Here is a 9237-nt window from a genome sequence, read left to right on the forward strand (position 1 = left end):
GTTTTTATTTATGTTTATATAAAAAATATATGCGGTGGCCTCTAGAGACAAAGCACCTACAAACTCCAAAACACATTTCTAGCATTAACTGAACTTCCAAGACAGAGCTACCTAGATCACTTAAATTACACAATTGAAAGCATATTTGTAATGTTTGTGTATTTATACACAAACACTCATATATATTCAAATAATTAAAAAAAAAAAAGTTTGTTTACCTGAAGCGGAAAAAAGTGCGAGAGAGAGGGTGAGAGAAAGAAAAAAAACAACAACCCACGGCTCGCGTCGTTCACGTCAAAGATTCGGCTCTAAGAGCCATTTCGTTCGGGACACATCACTACAACCGAGTGTTTACCTCCCAGGGCAGTACACTGTGCCTTTATTTCACTTTTTTCCCCACCACCCCTCCTAGTTTGTGCCCGGTTATTTGAATTTTACAACCAAGATTAAACAAATCTTTAGGCAGACTTACAGCATTTATCGCAAAAACACGTGGGACGTAATAAAAAAGGCCATCAAAAATCCAGTAAATCACACCATTTTATCTCAAATAGGTGTCTACTGATAATAAACCTCCCAGTCGTGTTTGATAACTTGATGAACCTTCTTAACTGGGACTTTTATTTTTATTCCTTGTCCTCCTGTCCCACTTTTCTAAAGGCTGGTGCCTTTTTTAACCCAAAACATTTGAAGGGAAGACGTCCCCCCCCCCCCCTTTTTTCTTTAATAGTCAAATGAAGATAAGCATGTTTTCATTTTACTAAGAAATACCTTTTGTCCTTTTTTTGCTAGTTATTTTTTCCCCATTTCATGCCAACCTATGGATCCATCCCGACGGAAATCCAAAGATTGTTACCAGACAGTATAATTACTGGATTAACAGGATACAGCGAAATACAAACTATCAAGAACATACTACTACTACTACTACTACTAATAATAATAATAATAAACTTCAGCTTCCATCTATTCTTATTTTATTAACTTTGCAAATATAATTGTCTGTTTTGGTCCCACATTTCTTTTGTAGGGATCTAGCCACCCTAATTCACAATGGCTTCTCTATGAAACCACATGACATACACACACGTATACATACACACACGTATCATCACATTACAAAAATAGCAAAATATTGGTGCTGTCAGTATATTTATCTTTGTTTCAGCACCACCTGTGCGTGCAGCATAAACAGCATTCAAATGGACTATAAAACAGACCAGAAATTAATTGTGAATCCTGAATTCAAACCTGCAGGAAAAATCAGTATGTAACTGCAAAAAAGGTGGAAGTAGTACCAGAACTTCCACGGGTGAAGAAAAAAAAAAAACCTAATGAAACGATTTAAGCTGTTTTTAATCAGACTATACATTTAGAGACACAAGGTAGCTCAGTGCCAAGTGGTTGGCACAGTACATCACAACAAGAATGTTTAGGCTCGACTCCTCCGTGGTCAGCAAGAATCACCTCCAGATTTCTGCCCCAGTACAAAGACACACATGGTAGGCAAACTAGTGATTTTAAACTGGCAGTCGGTGTGAATACATCTGTATTAGCCCCATCATAGACAGGCAACATTCCCAAAGTTTACTCCAACTTTTACCCTATGTCATCTGGGACAGGCTCCAGCGCCTACACAACACTGAATAACCAGTAAAAAAATAAAATAAAACAAATGAAATTTATGGATCGACGATATGCATGGTGTTTTTACTCCCCAGTGTTCACTGAGAGTAAAGTTAAATAATTGGACACGTAAGTGCCAGGAGGCGTTGCCAAGAAGGCTGCAAACTCGCAAAACTTCCTTCTGTAAGGAATCTAAAAAGACCCCAGTGTGTTTTGTGTGTTTCATCATTTGAATGCATTAACTTGCAAAAAATGATCCACAACACAACAGACAGATTAAAATTTCAAGCATCGCTGCAGCGTCCATGTGAATATAAACCATCTTGCTTCAGTGTGGGAGTCAGAACAAACCCTTAGATGGTGAAGAATGTGAGGTTGTGAGGTTTTTGTCACCCACTTGAGGGCTTCTCCCTCTCTTCAAATTCAGAACAGCATCTGAATTTTCTGCATTTGGTTTTTCAGCTGTCCATCTCATCACCAATTAATACATGTCAAACATTATATCATCTTCTTCCTCCTCTTCGTCATCCTGCAGATTAACGGAGGAGATTTCATATTTAGATGGACTGAATCATTTTTAATAATAAGGAACATGAAGGAAAAAAAGGTCTAATATTTCACAAACCTCATCAAAGTCCAGTATGTTGTCGTCTTCATCATCACTGCTGCTCTCGATGATTTCATCTTCTGAGTCCTGCGTGACATACAAAAAAAATTAGAAGAGTGCAGCTTAAAGAACATTTTCTTCATCATACAAATTATACTATTCCCATTATCACTTATTCTCATTCCCCCTGAATATACATTGCTATATTACATTGACTTCTCCGACATTTACCTGAAGCTCTTCAAGCATTATGTAAAAATGTGAGTCATAAGTAAACCCTGTGAATAACTTGACTGCATTCATATCACGAGCATGAACTTGAACATGTGGGTGTATTACTTGGCGCTTGTTGTATAAATATTCAGACTTACTGATGGCTGCTTCAAAAATAGTTCATCCTTGTCAGAATATTTCGGTAAGGTGTCCTCAAGATATTTTAATTTCTGCAATAATGGATAGGAATGTTATTATATTAGAAAAACAAAAGACAAAAACAGGAGACTGAATTTTGAGGTACTCACACGAGGGTTCTGTTTTTGATACTCATTCTGCTCATCTGGAGTCAGTGTCTTTAAAAATAAGTGGGAAAATTTAAATACTAATTAAAACTTTAAAAAAAAAAAGAAAATTATAAATAAATATTTTCCTACCTTAAACCACTCCTGCAGCTCGATGGAGTATTTCCTCAGCTTTTCATTTACTTTTAATTGGTACCGGGACTTGTCCTTTATGGAGAGTTCATGCCATTTTTTGTTGGCCACAGCAAAGCGGTCTTTTGCATTTGGGATTTTTTCTTTTAGAATTTTCATCTGATCTTGGCAGAAAGCCACGTTGACAGACCTATAAAAATAAATACAATTAAAAACCTTTGTCTTTCAGGATTTCATTTGTCGAGTTAAAATTAATCCTTGAAGGTGAGTGAGTTTGACGACTATGCTCACGTGGATGGCATCTTGGGCTCACCGGGTATTTCCTCCTTGGTTTTCCTTTTGAAAATCTGCAGATTTATAACAAACGTGTTGATTTCAATGCTACGTAGTTAATACTTACATGAATGAAAAGAGCTCAGAAAACAGAAAGCTCTTAGAGGCAATTGCCAACAGATAGCTGAAAAGGTGACAAATTCCCCTAAAGCATCAAAGAAAAATGTTTGTTCTGTCAAATGAATTGTACAGAAGTGGCAAAGTGTTGGCACCTTAACAGGACAATGTGTCATTCCTTTACTCTGGTAGTGGATTTGAACCATGAATATTCTTGCATCAGTGCTGAACACAGGACCAAGCCATACTCAGCTAGCTCTCTTGCTCCCCCATTTCTCATGAAAACTGTCATGATTTGAGAGGAAGAGAAGAGTAGAAATACGGACACATGTCGCATTGGATGTCAGGTAAACTATGGTGCTTTTTAAACCATGTGGAGGACCTCTCACTGGCAAAGAACATGAAACTTTTACATTTTATATTTCAGTCAACTGAATCAACTTTTGCAAATTCAGTCTCTGATAATCATCTAATATTTACTTGACGAAAACTAAAAGAATTTAGATGCTTAAATAATGATTAAAACTAAATGACATTTAGTAATCCAGGGTAAAAAGATTCACTGATTGGCTACAGTTTTAGCTGGTTTCTAAATGCTTCAACTTTGCAGTAAGAAGACTTACACTTGATGTGGAATATCTGAGAGGCAAGAAATTTCACGAATTGGAAACCCCTGAATTAAAAGAGGTAAGGCCTTTGTGTAACGCTCTGGTTCGTATTGTCTATCTTTATAGTTTTTTTAAAGGCATTTTTATTTGAGAGTTAACTTTGGTCTTTTGCTTTTTCTTCCCAGTGGAAAGGAACCAACACTTTTGCACATGTCTGTACATTTGTTATTATTTATAATAAAGAGCAAAGCATGAGGTCCAAACGCCCTTCAAGATTAAACTAATTTCCATTCACTTGCAATGAACAGTCCTCTCACCTTACGCTTTGTAGGCAAACTGATCTTTGTTTTGCGGAGGACCTTGTTCCGCTTCTCCTCATCTAAACTCTGAAGATGAGAATACAACATAAAGTCAGCATTCACACAAAGCCCGTGAGATTTGTTAGCAATGCTGCAACTATGTTCTTAGAACTTACCATTAGGTACGTATACATCTCACTTTCATACCGCATCTTCAGCTGAAATGAATGAACTACATGTTCAACTCTGCTTCAAGACATTATTAACATAACCCAACAAGATCATCTTGATTTCAAAACTTTGTTTTGCATCACAAAATAAAAAAAGTAATTTATGCTGCTATACCTCTTTGGAGCGTGTGTTGTAGGCTTTTCTCTCCTTTTCACTTAAATTTCGCCACCTCTGGGACCACTCTTTTATGTAGGCTCTTGTTGGGACACCCATACTACCAATCAGCTCTTTGCAGAATAAATTGTAGCCACTTCTACAGATATACACACAGAAAACAAACAAACATGCTCAGTAGCCTCTTCACAGACTAGATGTGATTTTAAACTGCATTAAATCAAAGTTAGCATTAAACACAGGCCGCACAATCACACAGAGAGTCAGAAATCCAGTTTTCCAGCATGTTTGTTCAAGAAACTCAACACTTAGAACACCAACAACAAAATATTGTCTTAAACTAATGCACCATTACTGTGCCCATGTATAATCTTTATTCTTAATACGCTAAACATACGCACTAAACACAAACATAAAATTTGAATAGAAAACCAGAGCTATGCAATACATCAATTTCTGGTATCAATAACAAGCAAATAATAAATAAAGGGCCAGTGTTGCAGAAACAAATACACATCTCAAAACTTTTAACCTATAAAAGACAGCTTATGTAATGGAGAGAACTGATTAAATGTGTCATAGGCTATAAATAAAATGAACATGACAGTTGCCAAGCCAAGTGTATGTATGTATGGCTTACATAGGTGGCTTGACAGGCAGACCCTCAAAATCCTCATCTGACTCACTGGTGCTTTCAGGGACCACCTTCTTCCTTTTGCTCTTCTGAAGGGATTTGCCATATTTTTCCCTGAAAGACAAAAACATTTGTTTGGCTTTTTCCCCCTTCTTGTACAGGCAGCCTACTGGGCCAATCCCACACATACACAGCTGGGAATGTATGTTTGTCTTTTACCTCAACTCCACCCTCTTATTAGTGAATTCTTTATATGCGTTCCTGTATTTCTCCAGATAAAATGCCTGAAAAAGTAAATAAGTCATGACTTAAAATGTGAGCTTTTCTGACGATGGGAACAGGCAGTGTTGTAGTGACAGCCCCTGATATACTTTACCTTCTTTTTGTCGGGGAGCAGACTGAATTCCTTGCTTGCAATTTTCATCAAACCTGCACAGCTTATCCCAGGATTCTTCTTCTTAATCTTGGAAAAGACCTCCTTGTAATACCAGGTATTTACGGGCATGGGTCTCTTCGGGTACTCTGGATGGAGCTAATTTTTCAGAAATGTGAATACTCAGTAGAGGGCAAGTACAAGCAACAAAGGAATACACATTTAACGCTATGCACCTGACCAGCAGTGTGTAATCCATGTGGCCAAGGAGACACTGCCCAGAGCCATGGCATGTTCCGATGCTATAACAGTCAGCTGTTGTTCTGCAGTACACATACATGGCTTGCTGTGTAAACATTTCAAGCACAATCTTTTAATAGGTAAAAAATTAAATGGTACAAATGGTCTATTTGGCTGAAACAGTCTTTTTGGAACAGGAAGGTGACATCCCCAAACTGTTCTTAAAAAGCTGGGACCATGAAATTGTGCAAATTGCTTTGGTATGCTAAAGCACTAAATTTTTCTGTCACTGAGATTAAGGACCAGAGAACAACCCTACACTGAACGCCTAACCCAGACTCATCCATCAGATTGTCACACAGAGAAAAATGATTGCACTTGGTGGTGTGAGGCTTGGATGCAGCTGCTAAGCCATGGAAATGCACTCCTCAAAGCTCTCTACCCCCTTTTTTTGATCTAATCTGAATGCCACAAGAGGTTTGGAGATGTCTAGAGAGTGACTCTGCAAAAAAAATAATAGTGACAAAATTTCACAACTGCACTTGTTGGATGGGTGGCATCCTATCACAGAACCATACTGGAATTACTGAGAGCGTTAAAACAACCCATTACTTTTGGATTTTGGTCCTGCGTAAGACTGAGGAGGCTCTTTTGATGCATTTATTTATTTTTTTTGTAAATAAAGCGATTCACATGACATTTAAAAGGTAACTTTCCACAGGCCATTTTTATTCACAAACTGGAGGTATAGAAATTGTTATGATTCTGTACCTACTAGAGATGGACCAATCTGATATTACGTATCGGTCCGATACTGACGTAAATTACTGGATCGGATATTGGAGAGAAATAAAAAATGTAATCTGATCCATTAAATATCAAAAAAAGCACCTCACAAAACTTGCGACACAGCGTAACTCGGCTCATAACCGCAGTGTGCTCACCTGATAGAGCAGCTGTGTGTATTTGTAGCCTCTACCAAACAGGCATTTCATCTCTGAGAAAGTTATCCCAGAGAGAAGTAAAGCAAGTGTGTAAGTTTATCTCTGAATGTTTGTAAAGCATTCCCACGTTAAGCTTAACAACCGATATATGGAGCGACTGCCTCTTCTCTCTCGCTCCCCTCTCCTGCTGCTACTGCAGCTTAATGATCAGCTGATCGACTTTTCTGTCACGAGTCCGTCTCTCTTCTTTGTTTATCGCCTACTTTGCACCAGAAAGAGGAAACCAGCGGCTGAACAACAGCAGCACGTATAAGCTTGATAAGCTGTTGTTAGAATTTATTTAATATTACTTTCTACACCAGGATCTTTTTCTATGTAGCTGACGGCTGGTAACTGTGCAGGGGCGGATCTAGCAAAGTTTAGCCAGGGGGGACGATAGGGCATGAACAGGGAAAAGGGAGGCACAAAGATATGCTTTTCTTTCTTATTCTCATTTAAAATGTCTAGCTTTTAATAAATAATTATCTGAATCTTACACCCAGAGTTTTAATCTAATGTAAAATATATAGAAGTCCATTACTGTATATAGTAACTGTTAAGTCTAATATACCCTAGTAAGCTATAGTAATTTTTCCTTTGGGAAGATTCCATCTGTGCAGTCTGCAGTTCTGTTGAAGAAAGATGTTGAATCTATTTAATTATTCTTGAAAAATTCTTTATTTCTGTGAATTTTTTTTCACACTGCATCAAATTAAAGTTGATTACGTCGATTAAGCATCATGAGGTGGAGGGTGCTTCCCTATTTTTTTTCGGTTGGGAGTTTGCAAACCTATTAGTTAGGTTGTTTAATATTTCTGCTAAGTACTCTTTAAAATACCAGAATAGGGAGGATGGAGTAGGTTTAAGGTTATTAGATTGATCAGTATTGCTGAACTATGAAATATTTTGGGTGCAGTGTATTTTTTACATACAGGTGTAACAGAATAGTATTACTGCTGTTGTTTATTTAAACTTGAGTATGAACTTGTACAAAATGCAGCAAGATATTAAAAAAAACTGTTTTATTGATTAAAAAACACACTATATCGGATTCATATCGGTATCGGCAGATATCCAAATTTATGACATCGGTATCGGACTTAAAAAAGTGCCATCTCTAATACCTACCTTTGTGTTATTGAGGGGATCAGAAAGGACACTTTCAGCTTCCACAATGAGCTCTGTGAGGTTGCGAACCTTCCGCATCTGAGAAACAACAAGGATATGTACAGTGCAAATAATATATTTGCTCAAGTCTGGCTCTTAGCAGTGAAACAGGCAATGCTGAAGTGAAACTGAAGATTTGAACATCTGCTAAAGAATAGTTAGGGATACTGAACTAGTAGATGCAAGCTAAGTTACTAAGTTAAAGTTAGAATTTGACCCACCTTCTGAATAACCTCTTTCCACTTTTGTTTGCATTCCTCCGGAGAAAAAGGAGGGAAGGCCACTTTCTCCCAGTCTAGAGTTCTCTCTCCATGGGTATAACTGAGCTCTTTCTTCTCATCCGGGATGTTGGCTTTCATTGCAGCGAGAAGTTTCTGGAGGTTTTTCTTGCACCATCCTGCACACGTACAGAAAGCACAGTCAACCACGACAAAGGATCCAACGGCCATTAACGAGATGTGAGCTTGCAAAGGCACTCTCATGTTGGGAAGAAAACTGCATATACCCACCAGACTCTTCTGCATTCTTTCCAGCGAGGCTCATGTTTCAAACAGAGCTTGTTTCATTCACGCAAGTCCTTGGATGTACCGGCTGCACACAAAATACCCAGACATTTAAACTAAACCACGTTATTCTGCGTGGCAAAGTTAGCTAGTTCGCTAAGCTATCAGACTGAGCTAGCTTAAGTTAAAAAGTTTTTACTTTACTGCTGCTGCTCACCCAACAGTACGAAACAACGCGTAAAACACACGCTGCTCTGTTGGGCAGGAAGTAAACGCGTGTCAACTAGCCAATGAAAAGTGACATTCTTCTTCTTCTACGGGTTTCCCCGTCCTTCTTCTTCGTCGTCTTCACGAATAATTGCACAAATTGGCGCAACACTGCCTTGAACTGGTGGATTGTTGATCAGACGGTAAATTAATGGGAACTCTTTTTTTTGTCATTTTATACGATCACAAAAAAATAGTTACCCTAAACCATTTTGTAGCTTATAAATCAAATAAACTACAAAATGTTCTTTCAGCTGTTTCTTCTTAGTACAACTAATAACATTTGCAAATCACTGCATTCTGTTTTTCAGTTACATTTTACACAATTTTCAGATTTTCTTGAATTGGGGTTGTGTCTCCTTCCGCTGCAGCTAAAACACAAACATCCCATTTCCGAAACCTGAGCCGCTAACACTAATATAAATAAATATTAATACACAGCAGTACTTGGAGAATTGGCGACGCCTCCTTTTCTGGTGTCTCGGACAAAGTGTTTATCCGGAATTCAGAGAATCTAAAGAGAACTGTCTCTCTAATAACACTTA

At 37.9% G+C, this 9237-nt stretch overlaps 1 protein-coding gene across 1 annotated transcript; it reads right to left on the minus strand.

Annotated features, from left to right (window-relative positions):
* Positions 1-4: 4 nt before the first annotated feature.
* Positions 5-8778, minus strand: LOC146512723 (nucleolar transcription factor 1-like). The gene is made up of 15 exons (XM_085170176.1): positions 8432-8778; positions 8144-8319; positions 7884-7961; positions 5536-5691; positions 5379-5443; positions 5166-5273; positions 4526-4664; positions 4357-4398; positions 4199-4267; positions 3175-3230; positions 2884-3073; positions 2755-2802; positions 2605-2676; positions 2252-2320; positions 5-2155 (listed from the first exon to the last, which is right to left on the minus strand). Exons 1-15 carry the CDS (start codon positions 8463-8465, stop codon positions 2108-2110), a joined length of 1350 nt encoding a protein of 449 aa, XP_085026302.1. The 5' UTR covers positions 8466-8778; the 3' UTR covers positions 5-2107.
* Positions 8779-9237: the final 459 nt, after the last annotated feature.

This window comes from Neolamprologus multifasciatus, chromosome 8 (genome assembly GCF_963576455.1).
Source record: "Neolamprologus multifasciatus chromosome 8, fNeoMul1.2, whole genome shotgun sequence".
In the NCBI taxonomy this organism is placed as follows: Eukaryota; Metazoa; Chordata; class Actinopteri; order Cichliformes; family Cichlidae; genus Neolamprologus; species Neolamprologus multifasciatus.